Below are 23916 nucleotides of genomic sequence, written 5' to 3'. Positions count from 1 at the left end.
TCCCGAAGCGATGCCTTCGGTCGATCCGGGGTTACGACCGAGCTCTTGATCGACAACATCTTGACGAATGTTGTCAGACTGTTGAGGAAAGTTCGAGAGAGTTAAGAGATCGTTGATCACAAGCCCAACCTCCCTGAGGGAACTGAAACAATATTCGATAGCTGTGCCGGCTCTGCAAATAAACCAACCTTGCTGCCGAGCAGTTCGCGAACAGGAATCGCAGAGATTCTTGTTTGAAAGAGAGAGTCATCTTCCCTTCACTGACGAACTTCTTATGAACGGTGAGATTATCACTGGTCCCACAAAGAACGAGGGCTTTCGGCAACTTCTGGGCCTCGATTCGGACCTAAGCATGGGCTCCGCTTGAGAATGGGATTTAAGCTAGCTACCATGGATTAGGGTGCAACGTATAAGGGGGCTCACCATGATGTCTCTCTGCGAATTCCTGCATATCGAAGCCGTAGCCTCTGGGAGAGGTTGACGCGAGGCAACCGACCCATTCGCGAGTAGGCGCTCCAGGACGCAAGTCCCCTTTATTGGACACGGCGTGATGGTCAGAGTCATCGCGACGAAGACTTCACGTCAGCATAAAATCACGATCTACTCTCAGACATTCATTTGCCCCGAACCGGTAAGCTACGCGCACAAGGATCTGTCAGTCAGAATAACAAGCAACTCGATTTCTCTTGAGGAGAACTCCGAAACACAAGCACTTCAGAACTCCTCTCTCAATTGGCATCGAAATGAAAAACGCACTCTCGACCTAATCGAAAAGGGTCATGCGAACAATCATGGACCCCTCGGAAAACGATTTCGAACACCGAGTCAGCGAACCCGCCAACGGCCATTTAAAGTTTAAACATCCGCAGCGGATGGTGGATGGTGGCTCAGCTCCAGCAAGATGGCGGACCTTGGCGGTACGACCCGACCGCGGTGCGAGCTCGGAGAGAGGCCACAGTTCTTGATCCGCGATCAGTCAGAACACAGGAGACTCTTGAGAATACTGCGGGATATCGGAATGGTTGCATGGAGTCGTCAGCTGAAACAGAAGCTCGCTACGGTGCCGATGATCATCTATGTACCTAAAATACCACTTAATCGGATCTCCGGCCTTTCGCTCAACAGGCCGAAAGCTTATGCGAGACCGATGGATCCCTTCTACTTAATGATCGCCTCATCGTGCCGCAACCCCTACGTAAAGCTGTGCTTCACAAACTACACGTCGCGCATCCAGGTGTCCGGCGCATGAAAGCGCTCGCACGGGCTTACTGCTACTGGCCAGGAATGGGCAAAGATATCGAAGGGTTAGTGAAGAGTTGCAGGCACTGCATCCAACACGCCGCAAATCCGCGCAAGATACCGCTGCAGCCCTGGCCCGATCCAAAAAGTCCGTGGACTCGAATTCATTTGGATTACGCCGAACCTCAGAGAGGAAAAATTTTCCTGGTCATCGTTGACAGCTTCTCCAAATATCTCGATGCGGCGTGGATGACTCAAGCCACTAGTCAGACTCTGATTGCCTACATGAGAGTCGTGTTCCGACATTTCGGCCCACACAAACGATTGTTCGGACAACCGGGCCGCAATTCGTTCAGTGGAGTTCGCAAGATTCTGCGAGGAATTCGGAATCACCCACCTGCGTATCGCTCCTCGGCATCCGCAAAGCAACGGCCAGGCGGAGAGGATGGTCGCAACGTTAAAGAACGCGATTTCTTCTGATCCGAAGTCCCTGGATGAAGCGGTGGCCGCTTACAATTATACTCCGTGTTCCGCTATCGGTGACTTAACACCGGCCGAACTGTTTTTCGGACGCAAGCTCCGAACGCCTCTCGATTCCTTCCGCAAGGAGCCGGTCTCGGATTCTCTACCACCTCTTACCAACGACGTATGAAGGAGTATTTCGACACCCAGCATGGCGCGCTTCCACGTTCTCTATCTTTGGGAGAGGAAATCACGATAGAGCTGGCCAATGGCTCCCGGGTCCGAGGTGAAATCAGCGGTTTCAGGGGCGACGCCCTGGTTTTGGTTTCGGTGGACGGGAAAGAGCACGTACGTCACAGGAACCAGGTCTGGAAAAGGGCTCAGGGCGCACCGGAACCTCTGAGCGTGGACAATGAGGAACTTCTGGGTCCTATCTTCGCGGACTCTAGCCCAGACTCGGTTTTAAGAAGGTCTCCCCGTCTACTTCCCCCGGTCGATTACAGGCGACTTGCAGGACTCACTCCCTCGGGAAAAAGGGAGGAATGTTAGGTCCTCCTCGCCCTCTATCGATTCCGGTTCCAATAAAAAGGCTGATAACTTCGTTATAGAAGTTATTCAGTAGTCCAGACAGTTGATGCCACGTCGTTACTTCCCTACCTCTGAGCACAGAACTCAATATCGCATTCATCGTTCTTAAAGGGAAAATTCCGGGCGCTTCTACCTACGTAAGCTCCCATAGCTTGCGAGGAATAGGGGGACGGGACAATTATTATGGGGAGGGGGAGAACGACGCTTCTATCGCGCCGGGATAAGCCACCGCACCCTACGAACTACGATGATTGACGGATGATCGGATAGTTAATAGACGATAGACTCATGGGTGAGCGAGCTGCGGCCCGTTTCAATCGCCAGGCAGATTTACCCTTTTTCGCTAATTCCGTAAATTGATTTGTCTATTTTGTCCATCCTCCGATCACGCGCTTTCAATCTCCTTGATTTTTTTTGTATTTCGCTCTTCCAAGTTGACAACAACGCAGAGTGAAGTAAGAGAGCTGACTGACGAAGCCGCTCAGTCCTCTCACCTTCACGGAGACCACACCTACATCAGGTGGCAAGACGTTTCGGTGAACCCCGACGTCAAGCGGGGCGAGCGATCGAGCTTTGAAGTTCCGCCACTCCCTGACGGATTGCGTCTGCTTATCGGTAAAGCATTGGAGAAGTCCCAAGACCACGTCGTCTCTAATATCTCGAATCAAAGAGTTTGCGTGAACGATCTGAAGACTCTTGTCGGACTCCAATGGCTCAATGATGTAATCGTGAACGCCTACATGGCCCTAATTGTCAAGCGCAACCGAGGCGACCAGCGTTTACCGAGAGCTCTAGCCCTCGACGTCTACTTCCATACATTTCTCCGCTCGAATCCGATAGCTGCGCATCAATGGACGCAGAAAGACGATATTTTCCATTACGATAGTCTTCTCGTTCCAGTCAACGAGAGCAACCACAGGAGTCTGGTCACGATCGATATGCGCTGCAAAGGGATTCGCTACATGGACTCCCTCGGGCGTCGTAACGATGATTGCTTGAGGAGGATCGTCGCTTTTCTGACTCGAGAGGCATCGGAGAATGAAAGAACCCAAGTCTTCTCGAATGATTGGCATTGTTGGAGCATGCAGGATCTCCCAAGACAAGAGAACGGTTCGGACTGCGGCGTGTTCGCCCTGATGTTTGCGGAACACGCATCGCGAGATGCGGCGACGTGCTCCAAACAGGCCGGACGCAAAAACGAACACGAGCGAATCGGACCTCCATAGAAGAGCGGGGCACATGATGGAATATTTCGAACAATTTGGTTATCAATTCCCTGTACCGAATGCGGTCGCATTCTGCCAAACGATGGTACCGAAGGGTGTACCCGTCGAGCGGGTCTTTAGTCGGGCCCGACACTCGCGCCCCTACTGCAGGGAAAAGGCTCAACGATGATCGCTATGCGAGAATGCTAGAATCACCTTCTGAAAGACTTCTACGCGAAGAGTCAGCTGTGGATAGAGTTCTTCAACAAATTTTCTGCTGACTTCGACGGCCAGATGCCGCGCATATTACTCTCCTACTCTCCTTGATGCCCAGCTCTGAGCATGGAAGGATTCTGGATGTTCAAGTCTGCGGAGCAGTCACGCTAATCGGCATCCCCAATGGCAGAACTTGGTTGCATCCGCGATATGGAATAGAGAATAGATAGTTGAGTCCTTCTAAATAACTGACGAGGTTTTTTCAAGTTGTTCCGCAGGTCCGCACCACTTGGATGCTTGTCGCGTGAGGCAATAATCGTTCTTCGCCTCTCACCCAAAACTCCGCGAGGGCCTGGATTTGTGAATTCGTGACTTTGCCGGCATCCCTGTAGGTATTCGTCTAGTTTCTTTGCTGATGTATAGCGTCAGCTTGGACGCAGTTCTTCGACGTTGAGCTATCCTGAATCTCTCGCAATCTCGGAGATTCCTGCAAAATCCGACGGTGTAGCTCTCAACATCACCATTACACCACTTGAAATCGTACATGGAAGGTACGGTGACAATCTTCGAGACACCGACGCTGACCTTTCATGCTATAGGGACAAGGAAATCCCCCTCTAGTATGCTGCCCGCTTAAGTTTGAGAAGGTCCTCGACCATCCAGTTTAGGTTGGACAGGACTAGGCTTGAGTCATGCTTGGATCGGGCCCAATGCCATGGTCCGCGGAGGGAGGACGAACTCGAGTTCAATCACTCGAGATGAAGATGTCGACCTCGTTGGTCGCCTTGAGCGTCTCGTACTGCATAGGAATGGACTCCTCGTCTCAGTCAGGGCAATCGTGGACCGTGGAAAACATCTACTTATTCTTGTCACTATACACATTCGATATGCTCATCGCATCGGGGCTACTTAGTATACATGGCAGCTACAAGCGATCGATCACCACGTGGAATAGTCAGAATTTATTCCGCTGAAGGACACGAAGAATCCTATAATTCAATAATGCGTTTATTACCAAGTTTTGGTGTGGTTCCTCCATGAGGTTTAAATATACATATATACACATCTGTTCGCGTATACACTTTATCACATTTCATCACATTTTGAGATCAAGTTTTTGACCAATCGAAACTCTCCTTTGCCGAGCATGAGAACAGATGATATTCTACACATTCCAGTCCGCATAGTATACAGCGGCAGTTTACATTGATTTCGTGATACCGCTCTACAGCGCATAGAAGATGATGATACCCATGCACAGAGCTTCTTGTAACGCGATGTCGGTGTTTGTACATTGGACCCTCCCATTTATCTGACGACATGGCGGGGGTGGCCAGAAAATTCTGCGATATACCGGCGAGCTTATCGCTCCAGCCTAAGCGGTGTCTCTCATACGTATCGGTGTGTGGGAGCCCGAACTTCAACTCCAGATCCTCTGTGAGTAGGGAACTGCCCGTCATTTTGAAAACCAGCCGGTTCCTTGTGCTTCTGTGTACTCCAAGTACCCGTTTCAAGATGTTCGCCTTCAATTTGTCCAGAGCTTCGAGGTGCGACTAGAATCCTATAATGGTCCCAAACACGATGGAGTTCGCACACAGGGTGAGGCCGCAAGCGCTCCACTGGATCTGCAGAAGGAGAAGAAACTTAGTGTAGAACCGATCGAAACAATCATCATCATCCAAGGAATGATGGGGAACTGGCCATGAAAATCCGTCATGACTTCATTCCAGGGGTAGAGTCGGTTTTCAATAGGATTCATCGGCTTGGAAATCCGACGCCGGGACCCAACGTTAGAGGGTGGCACCGTCAGTCACGCATCGAGCGGTATTTATCGTCTAACGTCCCAAGAACCAAATGTCTCCTGGCGTTTCCCAGCAGCTCGCCTTAAGGATACTTACCCTAGTTCGGCGGATGCTGGAGGGCTATCGAGCCGAAGTTCTCCTTAAGGATGACTGAAAAAAATCAGAACGGAGAATTTAGATCCAGACTTTCCTCCAGGATCTCAGGTGTTCAAAATTTTCAAGAGTCTCATCTGTCCATCAACAGTTCTTTTGATACTCACGAACTACTCGATAAGCGCCGTAGCTGGCGACGCCCGCGAGAATGGCCATCAGCGCGATGTCACTCAGAGGCATGCCCGGTCTCTGATATGACGAAGAAAGAATTAGATCAACCTTGGATTTTTTTAGAATAGATAGAAAAGGGACCGATAACTCAGGTGGACCCATTGAACGACCGACGAATTCCGAGGCAAAAAATTTGCATTTCGAGACGATGTTTTTCCCTCTTCCAGAGCTGTGGGAGGACAGTGCTGGTTCCGAAAGATATTCAAATCTTTTCCTTCATTGTGTACGGGCGTCATCACCCCTCATGACGAAAAAATCTGAACTAGTCTGTCGTATCGATTCTTGCCTAGCTACTACGACACAATTATGTTTCTCTCTCTCGCTTTTGAGAAGGGCTTCGTGCGCACCTAGAGAGAAAACACTCGCAGAGAGCGGAAAATTTCAGTGTTTCGTGGGCTCGCAGAGCTTCTCCACTCGATGGTTCTTCTGCCGGGTGAAAGTCAAGAGTTTCTTCAAGATCAGAATCTGCATCGACCCCGACTTGCTGCTCGGAAAGGCAATCGTCGTCAACACGTTGGATGTCTTCCTCGAAGCAAGGATCGTTGACTCCCGCTTGCGTGGAATAGTGTTAATAATAATGTCGCAATACGTCCATCCAAGAGAAGTGAAGCCTTCGGGCCGATCTGAGTCTTGACTGAGTTGAGCTCCATCAATATTTCATCGCGAACTCGGGGTTTCGTGTCACCGTGAGCCTCGCCACAACCTTGTCGAACGAGATCGGACCGTTTATGCAGGTTGTGGGCAGCGGCGGTTCCCGAAAAAGGTGGACAGTGGACACGTTCCTCAGGTGGACCGTTTACGCGTTCAAATTAATCGTGTTTCATGGCAAAATGAATCGGTGCCTGACGAAAGTGGACCGATAGCTCAGGTGAACCCATTACGCAAGTGGACCCTAAGTCAGGTTTCACTGTACAACATTTACTGGAAGCTTGAAAGACGTTGAAGCAGGCGATATGAGACTTGATTCGAGAAGAAAAATTGGATACTCACTTGGTTCCCTCGCTCACTCGGAATCTTCACAGCACCTACAATAAGAACAAAGTATCAGTTGAGCTTGACTTCTTGATGCTTTTGAGTTCAAATAGATTGTGGATATGGAGTTCCGAAACTCCGCTATATGTAGAACTCCGAAAAAAGCGGCAACGGCGCCGTCCAATACGCGTATGTTGTGACTGGGAGAGTATGCGTAGATACTGGATGCAGTGAAACTTCCGAGTCCGAAACGCTGTCGCTTAAGTCAGCAGGCAGGCAGACAAGCAGAAGAACGAGCGAGCCTCTGTCATGGCCCGCAGAGACAGCTGACCAGCAGGGGACTTCATCCGGAAGCGATGATCGCGGCTTTGGTTGGATCGAGGACTCCTTCCATAAGGCAGCCCGCTCGCGAGACTACAGGGCAGTAATTCAACGCATGGGCATATCCGAGTTGGCATTCAAATTGGTCGAGAACTGGCTCGGCGGGCGAAGACAACCGTTCAAGCGAGGTTCGACTTCCTCAGAAGCCTCAGAGGCAACATGTGGAGTTCCACAGGGAGGAAGTCCCTACGAGATGCGGACAACATCGATACGGATCCCGCTAGATGCGCTGTTTTTGAAAAAAATTCTCCATGTAGAAACTCACTCTGTGCGATCTCGACTTCGAGCACGGCCTCATACGGGCGGGTGCCCCATCCGTTTCTTGGCTGCTTATAATGAGTCCCATCGAAAGCAACCGCAGTCTTGTCACCGTCTTCGTCGTAAAACATCCCCCTGATTCGCGGGAAATATAATGAGATGTTTACCAGCTCGATGTTTCCCTGGTCGTCGGTCGGGATCCGGCAACTCAGTCCGTTCTGGTTTGAGAAGACGTTCACAAACGACATATTTGGAGGTGAGGCTGGCAAGAGAAAAATCCAGTTTTTAGAGAGTCGCTTACGAGTCCGAGGGAGCTCACGAAAATTGGTTGCGGTTGCGGACGACTAACAAAGATTTGCAGCGTTCACTTGGTCAGTCTAGTCGACTCACGAAGTGGGAAGACTTGACTGCGATTCCACGAGAAGGTGGAAGCGTTCACCGAGGACAGATAGCGACTGTGATCCCACAGGCGAGCAGGCGGTCCTTAAAGAAATTGAACGGTGGATGGCCGTTGGGTCGGTGGTTAGCAGTACTTTTTGAATGACGCGTGGCGAGAGAGTACCTAGGTCGCTGCCCGTGGCGGATTTTTACCTAGAGGTTTCGGAGATGAAAGAGACATCTGAAATTATTTGTAGATTGTAGCGCATCAATGGTTTATTGCTTGCGTTGGCTTTGAAGCCGGTCAGCTAATACTTGGCCGATTGTACGACTTGTGTCGTTATTACAGGTGGGATTGGTAAGATTGTATATATAATCACATCTGCTGGATTAGCCGGTGTATGCTGAAGTAGCTTATGAGATCGACGAAACCGTTCCCGTTGACTTTGCGGTATGTGATGCCGCTCGGAGTTCGGTCGAACAAGGTATATGTATGTATCCACCAGGTAATCGCTGGAAGCATGCCTAATGTTTTTGTGTTTTCTTCGTGCGAATCAGTGTTTCTGCGATCTGCTCCCCTCCCCGACCTACGGGGGGCTTCAGTGAAGTTTTATGCTGAAGGTCTCGACAGAACGCGAAGTATGACAGAGGTCTCACAGATTTCGGAAAGAACAGCTCTAATAGTATGGCCAGCTGAAGTAAATCCAAGCAGGTTCTCGACTCAAATGCCTAATGAAAGGCTCCTCGCCGATCGCATCTTCGTTCGCGATCGCACAATGTTTGTGAACCGCTTTTATGCGGAGGCTGAGCTCACGTTGTTCGTACCTTCGGTAGGGACTAGCTGGTTCTGATTGTTTCTTGAGAGAGTTCCATTGCCTGTGGAACCGTGCGACTTGGAAGGAATTCGGGATCGAAATAATCTCAAACACCGCGCATAGCGACTTTGATCTCAATTAATCTCAGGAAATTGTCCCCCTGATCGACTCGTCCAGCCCAAGATGTATTCCGCCGGTCGAGCACATCTGAATCTTCGCTACCCTTCTCAAATGTTCCGCACAAATTCAATATATTCAGGGAAAATCCTTCATTTATACACTATCCGGAAGTATTCCTGGTGCACACAGAATCGCTCTCGGAAACCTCCAAAACCGCTAGGGATAACCACGGAAATCGAATGGTAGATTCCTCCGTAAATTCCCTTCCCATCGGTGCATTCAACTAGTGGATCAGTTCTTTCCAGCACAAGTTATTGGGTCGCTAAGTGCCTCAAATTTCGTTGCATGGAAGACGAAGTAGATTGATTCTACCCCCTGAGTGAAATTAAAGACGTTTCCACGTCAAATCGATCTACGCAACGCGAATGATAGAAGAGTTCTCGATGTCGACGGCAAAATCGTTTTATCGAATATTCAGCGCGCCAGGTCCGTGGATTGGCGAGGCGACACCACTCACAATGAGTGACCACTTGACAACAAGCCAAAGAGGGGAAAATCTGTCGATATTCAACAATAAGCACTTTATGTATATCGTATCCAACGCTGCAGATGAGTACCCTGGGAGTGAGCGACCTGAAAGCTCGGAATGCAGCGGTTCGCTCGCCGTGCTTAACGTAGGCTCATCAGTCAATAAGCTAAACAAGGTGTATCTCGGCGAGTGGAAACAGGGATCTCGAAACGGGAGTCGTTGCTGAGCACAAGAGTACTCGGGAGCTGTGTCAAAAGTCACGGGCATTGTGGTACCCTCGCATGTGTTCGCGCAGATTGAGTCCGTTCCTGAAGATGCGGCCACATTTGACGCACGACGTCTTTTCCGTGCAGGCTCGCCGTCCTTTGCCGTTCGCGACGTGAATTTGGCTCCGCAGCATTTCGTGTTTTCGGGTCTTTTCCGTGATCGTTTCCGAATCACCTTTGATAAGGTTCAAATTGCGGAGAAAACATTCCTGGCTCTCGGACTCCGGAATCTCGGAACCTCGCTCTGGACTAGGGTTCGAGCGGCAAAGCTTCCTGTGGGACCAGTGGAGATCTTCTTGCCGTAGGGGCTCGTATTTGATTTTTGCGAACTCCTCTTTGAGCAAACGCTGCTTCTTGATTTCGTGCAGAGGACGACAGGTGAGAATGTGTTTTTTGTAATTGAGAAACAGAACGGCTCCACAGTAACGGCATGTGCTCAATTTCGTCTTGACATGCGAATGGAGCTCCTCTAATGAGTCGAAGCGACGGTCGCAGTCTGAGATGACGCAGCTGAGCTGCTTATCGGGGAGGTGACTTTGAACGTGTCGTTGGTACTGCTTCAGATGATGACTTCGGAACGGCGCTCCGCAGAAATCGCAATAGTAGGTGAATCGCATCAGATGATTCGCTGACGAGGCGGTATCGAATTTAGACGATGCAGGCTCACCAGCAGACTTCGATGTCTTGTTCCTCAGCCACTTCAGCCGCGGCTTGGCTTCGGCAAGTGCGATGCGTGCGAAGGGAACCGCGGAAGAATTTTTCGCAGCTGACTCCGCATATTCGTTGCACGACTGACCGGGAGCGCTCGCTGCTGTGGCCGCGTGCCGAGTCGCCAATCTCATGCCAAATGGTTTAGAGTCACCATCGGCTAATAATTGTGCGGTGCAAGTGCAATGCGTTCGGTGGAGATTAACTTCGTCGGTCTCGCCCCAAACGATCCAATCGCAAGTCGAGCAGTGGCACGATGCGGCATGAACCATCCACATGTGTTCCTCCAGTGCGTGTTGAGAAGTGAATTTTTTCTCACAGCTGCGTAAGGCGCATTGCCATGGGCAATAATCGTTCTCGCCCATTTTGACTAAATGCCGTTCACAATGTTTTATGTACCGCTCGGTGTGGCTCGGCATTCCAGATAGCGTCGTTCTCCAATTAAAATCGATGAGGCAAATCTCACACGTCAGATTCGGCTTTTTCCTCAGGAAGCGCGGCAAGGATACCGAAGATGAACTCTGGTTCTCCCAGCGCTCGACGCCCGCAAAGATGAGTGCTTGTCTGTGCGCGTCCATGTGGGCGATCAACTCATCCCGATGGTCGAAAACGATTCCTCTGCACGAAGGGAATACACAATCGAGACCGTCGGCTCTGTGTAACGCCATATGATCTCTTAAACGGCCCTGAGGATTGACGTGTGTGACCCGCGAGAACTTCCCTTTGACGACACCGAACGTTCGGAAAGTGATCCCGCAGACGGGACACCTCGCCGAGATGCGGTTCGCTCCTGGTGGGTCACTATAGAACTCGGAATTCGGAATTCTCGGTGGGAGCCCGACGCCGCTTGAGATGCCGAAAGTATTCGAGCAGGGACCGGGGAAGTTTACTCGCGGGTTCAGCTGATCGAAGCGCGGAGGAACTTCGAACGGTTGCATTGGCCGCACCTGATTCGATGGCGGCAAATTCTCCGTGGGGCCAACGTACGGCGTCTTCCAATGGAATGGGCTCGGAGCGTTGATCGTTCGAGTGAGGCCTCGCTCACCGCCGGTATTCGAGGCAGCATTCGAAAATTGGCGTTTCGCAGACACGTAGAGATGCGTCGCGTCGCTGAGATGCGATTGAGACGTAAGCTCCGATGCGCTGCCTCCGATGCGGCATGACCCGGGTCGAGCGAAGTCATTTCTCTCAGTTGCCCTTGCTGATGTCAAGGTCTCTCCTGATCCCAACGAACTTGGATAAGTGCCACGAGGCCACGGAGCTCTGCATGCCTTCAAATTCGAAGCCCCTGGATCTTGTCTCGAAGTCGTGACTCCCGTTTTCTGTAACAGGTGTGATTTGTAATCGCTGACATGAGTTTGAGCCCCCTCTCTCCGGAGACGATTGGAGATCTGTTCCTCGTGTGGATTGGGTCCGGTCGCGCCGCCGAGCAAGGGTCGCGCTCTTGAGCTATCTCTCTCGATGAGCGAATCCGCCGTCGGGGCTTCCGCGCCGCGTCGAATTTTCACCGGGAAGGAACTCCCGCCTTGTGATGGATTTTCCATCGCATCAGGCGAGTCCGGCAGCTGTGAGCCGAGCCCATTCGGGGACGTATGAACCTCAACCTCATCGAATTCCGCGAAGGGACTGCTCAGAGTGTTTTCCATTTCTTCTATGAGTATCCGACTCGATCGTTGTTTGACTGGATCCCGATGACAGTCCCCCGTTCCCGTGGCGATTCGGAAGGGATTTGTTTTCTCCTTGGCGTGGGAGATCATATTCGTGAAAGCATCCTCATAGTTTCTTTGCATCAGATCGAGCGCGACTCGCGAGATCAGTGGAGCTTCTCGCTCTGACTGCGGATTCACGTAGGGATGGTCGTGTTGTAGGTATTTCTGCCGCAATGCGGATGGAAGGCTGCGACATAGAGCGTGTTGAATGCACAAAGAGCACCTGGAAGTACGGGGGTCGCAGAGACGTTTCTGTCATCATTGTTTTCTCATGCGAGCGGTTTGGACATTTTCTGATCATCACACTCACCTCTTGAAGAGTCCGGCGCATTCTATCGTCGGGCTCGGCCCGTGAACTTTTCTAGGATCTTCTGTCACCCAATGGACGTCTTGAATGAATGGAAACAAGACATTATCGGGGCGAGAGAAGACCTGAACGCGGAGATCGCGAGAGCTCTCCTGGAGAACTTTCATGGTGATGTTGTCAGGCGAGATTTTATTCTGTGGGAAGCGGTCCACACTCTCGACGGCAAACGGAATCCCATTGAGGTAAGGATGCGCGGGCACCGGAACGGGAGGCTGTAGATGACGCGTCGGACCATCCAATGTGGAACATCGAATGTGACTGAAAATAACATACACTTGACTATTCGGACTGTTGTTCCGTGACGATCGGCGAAGAATGGACATGGTACATGACATGAGAGTTCAAGTTCTGCCATCAATGATTTTCGACCACTTTGACGGATGGGAGCTGGAGTCGTATGATATATTCGAAAAAGTTTATGGCTCATAGTCACCTCATCGTTTACGTAGTATCATCAAGGGATTCTCTCCATATAGTCTTATCTGAAGAGGAGGAAAGGAAACACTTGCTCAGCAGAGATCTCTACTCCCGGGTTTCGAGAGCAGAATTTGAGATTCGCGGAAACCCTCTGGGGTCGGGGTGCGGAATCTTCTGTGCTCTCGGGACCGCAGTACACTATGCCAATGGCTCGTAATCCCCTTCAGAAGTCAATGGAAGCGTGCCAATTCGCAGTCAAATCAGCGCAAGCGATGCAAACACGTCCATCGACCGATAGTCGTGCATGTCGTGCAAGGACGTGCTTCGGATGTGCTTGGAACGGATTCACACCGAAAACAAGAGATCGAATGAGGCACGCCACTTCCTGGAGAGTCGCTAGCGATTCTCCGCATCACGTTTTGTTCAAGGGAACGGTCCCATGCGGTGCATGAGCTCATCGACCTTCAGCGATGGGGATAATCCTCTCATCCCCCTCGGTAACGGCGGACGAGCGATTCACATACATCAGACGGCATTCGTCCCGCTCCACACCACAGACTTGAGACAAGGGTGCGAGGGAGTGCCGACTCGAACCGTCAAGGAATTTCCGGAGTTCCGAGAGGAGGAGGTGCTAGAAGAACTATTAGCGACCTCGGGACTACACTGGTCAGCTCGCTATGAGACCTTGAGGGGCGCGGTGAGCGTTCTGCGCAAAGACTGCCTGTCTGGGACTGTTCGAGAGCATCTTCTCCACGGAAAAACCCCGGACGTTCATTCTATAAGGTGACGGGTATCCAAACCTCCAATATAACGAAACGTTCGAGGATACGAGAGTATTCACCTCATGGGATCCGAGAGACATCAGCTTAGCACCTCGATCTGATTATGTGTAACTGAGACATGTTGCACCCATCCAAGAAGAGGTTCGAGGCAACGAGGAACTTCCAGATTTTCATCTCTGACAATGAGAGGGGAATCGCGCCGCGCTGATTTCTACCGCGATGCGACTTCGCGCGCGAGAAGGCTCCGACGGTCGGGACCTGCCCGACTTTCAGCGTAGAAGAATACCGGAAGTTCCCTCTGAGAGTCGCTCAGCAGGCTGCTGTCGCTGTTGCGCGAGTACTTGGTGGCCATATCGCTTTATCGAGTGGGTTCCTGGAGCTTGTTCGCGCAGAAATCGCCTCAGTCCGCTGAGCTTTAGATCTTGGCTCGCCCGAAGTTGGCTCATGCAAGCATGGCAGCCTGGGGAGTATAGAGGTTCCTCTTCTTCTAGCTAATCGGCACGGCAAATTTTCGGAGAACTCGCAGTGCGGGGGTGGATTCGCCGCCCGCGAAATTCCAGAACTCGGGGAATGCCACGAGTCTCCAAGATACGTTTTTCCTTCTCCAACGAGGAGAGTGGCGGACAGCGGGTCTGGAGTTTTCTTCACAGGACAGACTTACACGGTCGACGTCTCCGTCAACGAGGAGAGTAATCTGAAGGCAGGAGAAGACACAGCATTTTTAATTAGACTCCGATTTTTAATATGAGAGGGGTTGGACTGTCCCCGAATCACTCATGAACGTCAGCTCGCCGATGAGCAGTCCTACTTGGAACATCCTCCAATTTTTTGTGGGAAGCTCCGGTGGCCGAGGGGGTTCTCCCGAGATCTTTCATCTGCTTTCAGCTCCGGGAGACTCCTCCTCTCTTCGAAACTTGATAGAGATCAAGTGTATAGTTTGAGAACTAGGTTATTCCCATTCTCCTGGCCCTCCCCTCCCTACGAGACCCGGGCTCCGGCGTGACTCACGTCGATTCTCTCCGCTGCCATCAAATTGTGATCGAGCACTCCGTCCTTGTCTTTTGGATCGACTTCCTTGTATGGCGGCGGAACTTCCGTCTCCCTGAATCTGCCGTGGTGGAAGTTCAGTCAGTGTCAGGGGACGAACATCCCGACGGGGTGCGATCCAGCACTCGATGAGTGTCTTATCCCAAGATACAAGGATTTCATCAGATGGCTGCGATTGAAAATCGTCGTTGATCCGAATCCAATGCCAGCTCGGCATCCACGGTGACCCATGCAGCACAGTCGCCAAATGCGTCTTGTCTATCAGAATATGCTCCTTCGGATCATCTTGGTATTACGTGTGGGCCAGGCGGGTTCCGCTCACATATCGGCCACAGCAAGGATACCTCCCTTTAATCCACTCGAAAAAGAAGAAGGGCGGCACCGGGACGAATTCCCCGAAGGACTCCTAATGAGTGACGGAGACATCCAAGGTCCATCGCGCACTGTGAATGCTCGTCAAGTCGCGCGCGAACTCGGCCCGGGATGCCGCGCGGTATGCGAGAGTACGAGTAGTCGGATAGGGAGCAGTTTCCAGTCGTGACGTCTTTTCGAGAGTTTCGAATGTCGCTTCGCTCCTCCTACATTTCCCCTTCTCTTCGGTGAGCTCGCCAAGCACTTTGTACGAAGTCCGAAACCCTCTGAAGTTTTCCCTTCCCGGGATCCGCCGATTCGAGTCGAGTGGTTTCGAAGTCGTGTTTACACAGCTCCTCGCGCCGCGCCAAGAGAGAGCAGAAATCTTTGTTGATGGTCGCGGATCGTCGAAGCCGGCTAAGGAAGATCACCGAGTTTGTCACCGGATCAGCGGAGTGGTGTTGGCCCTCTTTCTTCGCAGTAGTGTTGATCGGAGCCATTGACATCGGAGGACCTCGAGAGCAGAGTTAATTATGCCGTACGCCAACCAACCCCGAGTGACGATCACTGATCTCTCGAACGAAAATGTCAAGTTTGTATTGGAAGACACCGATCTCAGGTGAGCACACCATTCTACCTGAATAGGTTTCGAGTAACTACAGACGTCAATGATATCATGTTCGTATAGCTCCATGCGGGCACGCACCAGAGCACCCAGGCTGGGCATAGCTCGCCTCGTCCCGCAATGGAAGAGCTTCGGAGTCTCGAATTTTAGATCCACGGAAAATTTGGAATTCAAGGGTTGTCGCTCTTCGATTGCAGTGTCGCGAACAGTATTCGACGTGTGATGATTGCCGAAACGCCAACCATGGCCATAGATTGGGTACAGTTGGAGGCGAATTCTTCTGTACTCCATGACGAATTCATCGCTCATCGCTTGGGTCTGATTCCGTTGACGTCGGAAGAGATCGTCGAGCACATGCAGTACAACAGGGACTGCTCGTGCGTCGATTTCTGTACCGACTGCAGCGTGGAGTTTATTCTCGACGTGAAGTGCACCGACGATGCCACCCGCCATGTGACAACGGCTGACCTGAAGAGTGCTGACATCAGATGTGTTCCAGTCACGTCGAAGCGGCGTGACGACACCGCTGAGTACGGTCAGGAGGAGGACATTCTCATCGTCAAGCTTCGCAAAGGCCAAGAAGTCAAGGCAATTTGCTACGCGAGAAAAGGCTTTGGGAAAGAGCACGCGAAATGGAATCCAACGTGCGGTGTAGCCTTCGAGTACGATCCCGATAACAAGTTTCGCCACACCACTTATCCGATTCCGGAGGAATGGCCACGGAGCGAGTACTCCGAGATCGCTGAGGAGGACACTAGATGTAAGTTCCGGGCTTAGTCGAGACTGAATCCCGGGAGAAAAAACAGTCGATGACTTTCCCCCTCCGCTTCCCACATTTTCTTTTATCATTAATTTTTTTCTGAATCCCCAGCTCAAGCAGAGTACGACCCGGAAGGGAAACCATCGAAGTTCTTCTTCAACGTCGAGTCTTCGGGAGCTCTGAAGCCGGAGACCATCGTGATGAGCGGGGTGAAACAACTGAAAAAAAAGCTGTCTGATCTTCTGACGCAACTCGTCCAAGAAGCCCCAGTTGCTGATCCTCTGAACATCGTCTGAATCGTCAGACTGAGAATCTGCTATCCCGGTTCGAGGCGATGACGGCTCTACTCATACGGATCGGATCGAGAGAGAAGAAATTCCTCTCGCATACGTCCCCGCGACTCCGCTCACGACGCGGGCTCACAGAGCCTATGTACACAGTGGGATTGTCAAACTCCTTGATGAGGATAAATATCTTGTATACTAATGTTTCATGCGCGTCGAGTGGTTTTTCGATGGTTCTATCCTTCGGATCCAAGATTTCAATCCGTTTTTTTTCAAGGGCCGCGAGAATCTATTAGAATGTACGGGAAAAGGGTTTGACAACAACGTTCAGCCCTTCGATTTTATTCAAGAAGTGGAATGTCATATATTAGTGTTCTCCTCCCTCATATAACTCGAGCAATGACGATCGCGGGATTCTTGTCGAGTCGTACCTTTGAGTCCAGCGTAAGAGGAACCTTGAACTCCAGTGCGGCAATAATTTGGACTGGAATGTTCGTCCCCGCGGACTCCGATGTGGAACTGTCTCATGAGCTCCTCGCTTTCGGAGACCCGTTTTCAATGCTCCCAATTCGACTAGAAATATTTCTAGGAGCCTCGTCATTGACCTTTGGCAGTGTCCAGGGGATCTGTATTGTTTCGGGCTCGATCTTCTTCGAGATTTCCCGGATTTCCGGCAGTCTGACTACCCCTCGGACCGAATGAGAGGATCTCCATCTATGTGGGTCGCCGATCCACCGTCGACCTCACTTGATGGAATGACCTCGATTCCATCACCGAACCACGATCAGAGGCCGAAGGATCCGGATTGTCCCGGCAGGACACGCCCGCGCTGGCTCCGTTCATCACTGGTTCTACATGTCGACTGAAAACTCAGGATTCCACCACTCCTACCCAAGCTCGGGAGCAGACACGTCCACTCCAATGGAATGCTGAGTCTTGTCATTGGATGGATCCTGCCCGTACGGTATCACGACGTATGTACCGAGGGGGGTGATGTTTTCTCGGAATAACGTCGAATCAGCTTCTCGAGATATGACAGGGCCATCGCCCTGAGCAACCGTGCATGATGCTGATGAGTTCAGATCGGAATTTCTCCGTAAGGCTCTCTGGAGGTTCAGGCCCGGCATTTGTTCCCCTCGATCAAGTCTATCCTGGTCTTCGTGGACGGCGATGTGCCCCGCCATCTTATCTTCATTGATCTATGGGAGGGAGATGAATGCATTTGAGAACTAGTCGATCGGACATGTCCATTGGCTTCCTCAGCGTCGGCTACTTCAGTTGAATCGGAGCTCGGAGTACAGCAGGGGAAGGAGGCTCGACTCACCGTTCTGAAACTGCATCTGTGACATTCGAAAACATTCGATCTCTCGACCTCTGGATGTTTTGTGCGAATATGACGTTTGTATGAAATGCTTTGTATACAAGCATAAGGGCAGTGTGGACACTTATATGGCTTCTCCCCGGAATGCTGCATTTTGTGCCGTCTCAACGAATTGTGATCACAGGTTCGATAGCCGCAGCCTTCGTAATCGCAAACGTAAGGTTTCTCACCTGCGAGAAAGGGATGAGGTGGATGAGCCCTCCAATGCATTGATCCGCTCGAGGGGAATTTTTTGCGAGATCCGCAATTGTTCATCGATTTCACTCACCTGTGTGAAGCCGCATGTGGATCATGAGCATCGATTTACGGGCGGCTTGATGGCCGCAGGTTTCACACGCGAAATTTTTCATTTTCATGTGAACTGTCTCGATGTGTTTCTTGAGACAGCGGCCGCTCGAGAAAGTTCGCTGACAGAAGTCACAAACTTTCGGCGAGTACCTGCAAGACAGAAGTCACGCTCATGTCATCCCCAAGACGTACTTGTGATCACATCGCTAATCTTGAGCTGGAATTAGCTCAAACATCGGCGGGAGACATTACCATGAATTCTTGATTTCACCAGCCTTCTTGTCCTTGTGCACAATCATGTGGTTCCTGAGTTGAGCTAATTGTTTATAATCCTTCCCGCAGGTCACGCAAACATAGTTCCGTCTATCTGAGTGGATTTGCTGCGGAACGAATAGAAAGGTCCCTCGAAATCCCTATATTCTGATCCATCGATTACGCATCACAGGCCACAAACTCCGGATGCTGGGGGAATTTACTTACGTTGTGAGTGAGCAATTTGTAATATGATGGTGTTTTGTATTCACACACTTTGCAGGAATATTGATCACAATCCACTTGATGCTTCCTCCACAGATGCGAGACAGTATTTCTCCACGAAAAAATCCGCACCCCGCATTCTGGGCACTTGTACAGCTGATTGATCCCTGATGGGAATTCTGTGTTGCAGGCTGTAAGGTATTAGTTGAGTTCACTCTCGGGGAGAATAATGCATCAGATCCCCTTGTCGCTTGTACCCTCCCAATCGAAATGCCGATCGACAAGCGACTTTATACAGGAGCCTGTTCCGGGAGGGGGAGATTCGGGATCCCCGAGTTATCGAAGGGGAATCGTATCGTACCTTTGTCGTTACTCCGGAGTGATTCTTCTTCTTGATCTTTCTCCTGGTCGCTCAAAATTATGCGGAGTAGATGACTCCGTTTATGATAATTCAAGGCTTCTTCGCTTCGGAATTTTTGCGGACAGAACCTCTGCGGACATCTGAAGCTCCGATTGTCGGGAGCTTCGAAGCGCCGAGGGAGCTGGAAAAGCATTCGAAATCGCATGATTCGGATCCTCTATGTTGGTTTGCCCAAATGAATCCAAGACATTATGCACTAATAAGATTCCCACCTCTTGTTGGAAAATTTCTGCCTGTATCTCGTGAGGGTCTCGTGGGTCGTGACTAGTATATACAGAGGCTGATTGAGCGAGCTCAGGATCGACGTGGTCTACGGGGGGGGAGAATGAGCCGGAGTCCTCTTCACTCGTTACTTTTTTCGTTTCCGCAGCACATTGATAATGTTCCTGAAAGCATAAGATTCTCATTCTATTCAGACAGCAGAAGGATATCCGTATGGGATCCCGAATCGGGATTCGGAAGATTAACATGATGGGGAAGGATACAACGATCCAAGAGTTTACTCACAATCTTCATGTGGTTCTCACACTCGGCGAACTGCTCGAACGTACAATTGCAGAACGAGCACAGGTAAATTGTCGTTTCCCCGATGTCAACTTGGGGCATCTCGTCCTGTTCGAGCCGTTGAGCTTCCTTTTGAAGCTCCTCCTTCCCTGTGCTTATACCCAATATATTCTCGTCTTCGACGGCGTCATTCGGAGCGATTATCTGAGACCAGTATTCTGTATTAGACCGCAGTCGCCTTCGTAAAAACGTATCACCGAGAACGATAATCCCCGAATGGAGATCAACCACGTGGGAACCAATACGGCGAAATTTCCTCACAACGAAAATTTCGAATTCCCAGTTTAACGAACACTCCCTTTCCCGTACGTTGGCTGGCTTGCCTTATACATCAGGTTGGGGAGCTTCCCTCAACGAAAATTCTCGCTACAACGAAAAGATTTTGCTGGTCCCGCGAAGTTCGTTGTAAGGAGGAATCACTGTAGACGGTTCAGAAGAACAATTCAGGATAATCTGCTAATCCGCGGGTCTTCCTACTCACTGCAGGCCGTGTTTCCGCTTCTGAGTTCGATTTGACAATTCTCCTCGTTTCTGACGGTGAGATTGAGAATCCGCTGAGTCTACCTTGTTTGACTAGATCCCGGACTTCCTCGCGGTGATATGTTTTGATGTGTGTCATGAGAAGATTCTTCTTGGCGCAGCTGTACTGACAGAATCTGCATTGGAGCAACGTGACCGTGTCGATCAGATCTTCCAGATCAACTGTAAAAAGAAGAGAATCGTGCTAGAAAGTGCCTGTCGATAATCTGCTCGAAAGAATCGAACGCGCGATCGTGACCGAAAAATTGATATGTTACTACTTACGCTCTCCTCCGAACATGTCATATTGTTCATTCTGGTTGATATGACCGATGTCGTCGAACTCGACTATCCCGGTGCCTTCGGCTGAAGCAGAATCGCGGTCAAAGCCGACGAGTGAGTATTCTTCATAGAAAGCTTCACCAAGATTCGAGCTCACAATCGAAGAGCGACGTGATCTTCAGATAAGCGTAACATGCGAACTCAGTCACCTGGCGCGATGGGCAGCTTCTCGAGATCTGTTACCCCGCCTTGGAGGGCGTCTTGCAGCGAGATTATTTCTGGCTGAGGCTCCCCGAAAATCGCCACCGTTGCGTCCATCGGAATGTAACCAGCTGCAATGATGAGCATTCAAGAAGTTCGTTTCTGAATCAATTCAAGTTCGCCTCAGATAAGCTGTATGTCACGACGATTGCTGATTCTTGTGACGCGAACACGATTGCGACCGCCCATCTGCCTGGCCCGGTTGAAAACTCAGTCCGGAAAAAACCTCAGTACTTCTTATGTTGGCACGATCTCTCATGGGAGGTCTCTTTTCATTCATATACAACTAGACGGTGCTCACATCCATTGACGCATGGGGAAAGGTGAGCCCTGTACTGTATAAAGCCCGCTCGGGAGCATGTGTCGGACGCCATCCCCAGCTCCCGAGTAAACGAGGCTTGCGCAGGATACGCCAAAGTCTGCTCAGATGACAGCAGATCTCCGCGAACAAGGATTGAGTCGGAGAAGATTCTGCTCATATTCTCATGGCGCAGGATCTCGGCGAGCTGTCATATGAATTTCCACGCATTCCCAGCGTCAGGTCTTCGACGTGAGAATTTTATGCGCAATTGTTCCATGAGTTGACAACCCACGCTTACTCACGCACTCGCACTCACATCCACTCAAGTCACATCAGGCGGTCGTTAGCAACTGCACAGCTGATGACAGATATTCTCCGAAGTACATCGGAGGAGGAGTACTCACCGTCATTAGGCATGCGCGAATGCATTCTATGGGAAAGCATCGCGTGTTCACGCTGAATCCAAAAGCAATTCAAGCCGATCGAGCCCAATGCTGGTCTACCGATGCGCGACTTCGATTCGAGCCGGGGTTCTCCCTGTCATAACGCTTGCCTTCACTCCGGAGACTACCTGGGGTTGGTGCCGACGACTTCTCCTGATGATGGTGCTCCTCTCGTTCTCCCAGTGGCGGCCATATTGGGGAGAGGGGCCCGTAGTCTGGTCGGACACGGACAGAGAAGGAGTCTGAGCGGGGCGAGCCATTGCATTATTCTTCCTTCTTTTTCGGTTCTCGTCATGTCCTTTGCTCGACAATATATTCACTCTCATCCTTACGGATATCGACATCGGTTTAGTCAAATGAACTCCACCCCCTGGTATCTCCAGCATACGTCTATCAGAAATGGAGTGAGAAAAACCGGAGTAGAGTGAATAGTCGAAAAAAATCGCCGATATCGGAATGGGCGATGATCCGGTGCGAGGCGGCTCACGTTTGCGGGAATACCTATATCCAAAATTGTCATCGTTATTTGTGTCAGTGCCCTCTGTTGGGAGCTCGAGGGAATTTCCCCGAGCAGCCCCAAGCGACAGCGACGTCGGTCGTGGCGTCGTCAATCCGGCTGCATCCCAGTCGTTACGTAGATATCCACCAACCTCAAGTCCGCGGTCTCCTCAGCTCGTTTCCCCCGTTGATTCCCGAAGACTGATGCAAAATCGGATGCTTCAGCCTTGCGCAAAGGGAAGCTCAGGTCTCAGGTTGACGAAATCTGGAAGGGCTCCTCGCTCTTCGGAGGGAAAAAAAGACATCCATAAAGAGACGAACTCTTGTTTTTTTCTCACTTCGTTTCCCGCAGAGCTAGCAGATCCCGAGCTCCGAGGAGGTGCCATTGAGCGGTCATGTCGCTCTTCAGAGAGCGGAGACTCAGGTTACTGGTGCTGGCGGTCCTTGTACCGCTAACGTACACTCTAGAAGATGATTCGTTCTCCCATGGATGGGAGGATCCGCCCAGAGATGCCCCCGTCGGTCACAATGAGCGAGCGGGTTTGCCTCCGGTTATGATTCATGACCATTCTATCAGAGAAGAGCCGGATCACCGTCATGGATTCGATGCTGAAGTCAAGCCCACAGGAGACGTCGAAGGTCAAGAATCTGATTACGCTGAGACGGCTGAGGACGCTTTTGAGGGTAAGCAAACCCAACTCCTGAGGAGCCATCAATGAATCCTGCCGGTAAAGTCGGTCCCTTGTATTCTTAGAATTCCTCTCCCAGGATCCGACGGAGAATCTTGGAAAGTTAAATCTGGAGGAATTGGGGAGAGATTCATCAGTCAGTCGGACAATGGAGTGGAAGCAGAACGTTCCCAAAATCCTCGCGCAGAGAACGAATTCGACCTCTGGAACCACGACGAGGGTGACGATGACTTTGATGAAGTCGTAGATGACCCGCACGGCCATGACGGGCATTCTGCGCACAAGCATGACAATGAGGTAGTAGAGGGTGATGACCTCCGCCATGAGGAACCGGTTGGCTACCGTCAGCCAGACGGACAGGAGATGGACTCTGATGGAGGCGTCGAGGAGCACGATCATCACGACCGGGAATACACGGATTTCGGCACAAGGACCTGTTCCCACGGGAAGTGTGAGCAACCCGACGACTACGATGAGCACTACGACGACGGAGACAGCTACTACGACGATGCGCGGGGTTCCTTCGACGACGAGGTCGCCGTCGGACACGATTACGGGCTCTCTCGCGACAGCGACAACACTATTGGATATCACGCACATCGACACGAATTCGAAGAAGGGAAAGATGATTTCGGCGCTCTCGATGGCTTCCACGCAACGAACCGCGACGAGAATGAGGATCACGAGAGCCATTACGACGAGGATGCGGAGGTCCAGGATGCCATCCACCGAGTCCTCGATCACTACGAAGCAGTAGATTCAGAATGTAGGTTGAATAAGGGCTCTGACGAGGACCATCTTCGGAACCATCGAGCCTGCGACTGGGATCGCCGGATTATTCTGCTACAATCTTTATTTCAGCTGCTGGGGACTCGTGGGAGCAGGCCGAATTCGAATGGAGATACGCTCCCAAACCCGGACGCATTCCGTTAGCTGGGTTTCCACGAGGGAATCGGAACTTTGAGTCGCCGTCTTCTGGGCATTTGAATTCTCGCTCGAAATATCCGCCGGAGGACACCGATGCCTATCGGTTGGTGAGGGACCCGGATAGTTCCCTGCCGGAAGCTCGATCTAGTGACTGGTAGTAGGAAGTCGAGAGTCCCATCTTAGGATTCAACAGAATTCTTAATTAATAAAGCGTCCTCGGATAACGATACATTCCCAGGCTGGGGAACAGCGGTGTTCAG

General features: G+C 51.1%; 5 protein-coding genes across 5 annotated transcripts in view; 2 read left to right on the top strand and 3 right to left on the bottom strand.

Annotated features, from left to right (window-relative positions):
- LOC100897725 (uncharacterized) overlaps positions 1-615 on the bottom strand; it is a 678-nt gene extending 63 nt beyond the window's left edge. Inside the window, exons 1-3 of the mRNA XM_018641926.1 lie at positions 424-615; positions 189-346; positions 15-78 (exon numbers count right to left, since the gene is read on the bottom strand). Of these exons, the coding sequence (XP_018497442.1) occupies positions 15-78; positions 189-346; positions 424-564 (363 nt within the window). The 5' untranslated portion in view covers positions 565-615. The remainder of the gene's footprint in view (positions 1-14; positions 79-188; positions 347-423) is intronic.
- Positions 616-1284: 669 nt separating this feature from the next.
- On the top strand, positions 1285-3515 carry LOC100897578 (sentrin-specific protease-like). The gene is made up of 2 exons (XM_003739049.1): positions 1285-1304; positions 2810-3515. The coding sequence occupies exons 1-2, from the start codon at positions 1285-1287 to the stop codon at positions 3513-3515; spliced, it is 726 nt and encodes a 241-aa protein (XP_003739097.1).
- A 6024-nt stretch (positions 3516-9539) lies between these two features.
- Positions 9540-12446, bottom strand: LOC114828575 (uncharacterized). Its single transcript, XM_029113189.1, has 2 exons — positions 12283-12446; positions 9540-12195 (listed from the first exon to the last, which is right to left on the bottom strand). The coding sequence occupies exons 1-2, from the start codon at positions 12444-12446 to the stop codon at positions 9540-9542; spliced, it is 2820 nt and encodes a 939-aa protein (XP_028969022.1).
- Positions 12447-15316: 2870 nt separating this feature from the next.
- Positions 15317-16958, top strand: Polr2C (RNA polymerase III subunit RpII33). Its single transcript, XM_003738979.2, has 3 exons — positions 15317-15555; positions 15759-16321; positions 16433-16958. The coding sequence occupies exons 1-3, from the start codon at positions 15470-15472 to the stop codon at positions 16615-16617; spliced, it is 834 nt and encodes a 277-aa protein (XP_003739027.1). The 5' UTR covers positions 15317-15469; the 3' UTR covers positions 16618-16958.
- Positions 16959-17492: 534 nt separating this feature from the next.
- LOC100897286 (zinc finger protein 135-like) lies at positions 17493-21528 on the bottom strand. The gene is made up of 12 exons (XM_029113188.1): positions 21504-21528; positions 20747-20869; positions 20541-20621; positions 20301-20438; positions 19680-19894; positions 19385-19558; positions 19113-19293; positions 18755-18942; positions 18527-18654; positions 18255-18424; positions 17930-18156; positions 17493-17804 (listed from the first exon to the last, which is right to left on the bottom strand). Exons 1-12 carry the CDS (start codon positions 21526-21528, stop codon positions 17493-17495), a joined length of 1962 nt encoding a protein of 653 aa, XP_028969021.1.
- Positions 21529-23916: the final 2388 nt, after the last annotated feature.

The sequence above is a fragment of the Galendromus occidentalis genome, unplaced genomic scaffold (assembly GCF_000255335.2).
Source record: "Galendromus occidentalis unplaced genomic scaffold, Mocc_1.1 scf7180000076381, whole genome shotgun sequence".
In the NCBI taxonomy this organism is placed as follows: domain Eukaryota; kingdom Metazoa; phylum Arthropoda; class Arachnida; order Mesostigmata; family Phytoseiidae; genus Galendromus; species Galendromus occidentalis.
Note: the sequence above shows the minus strand (reverse complement) of the source record. Positions and strands in the feature narration are given on the sequence as shown.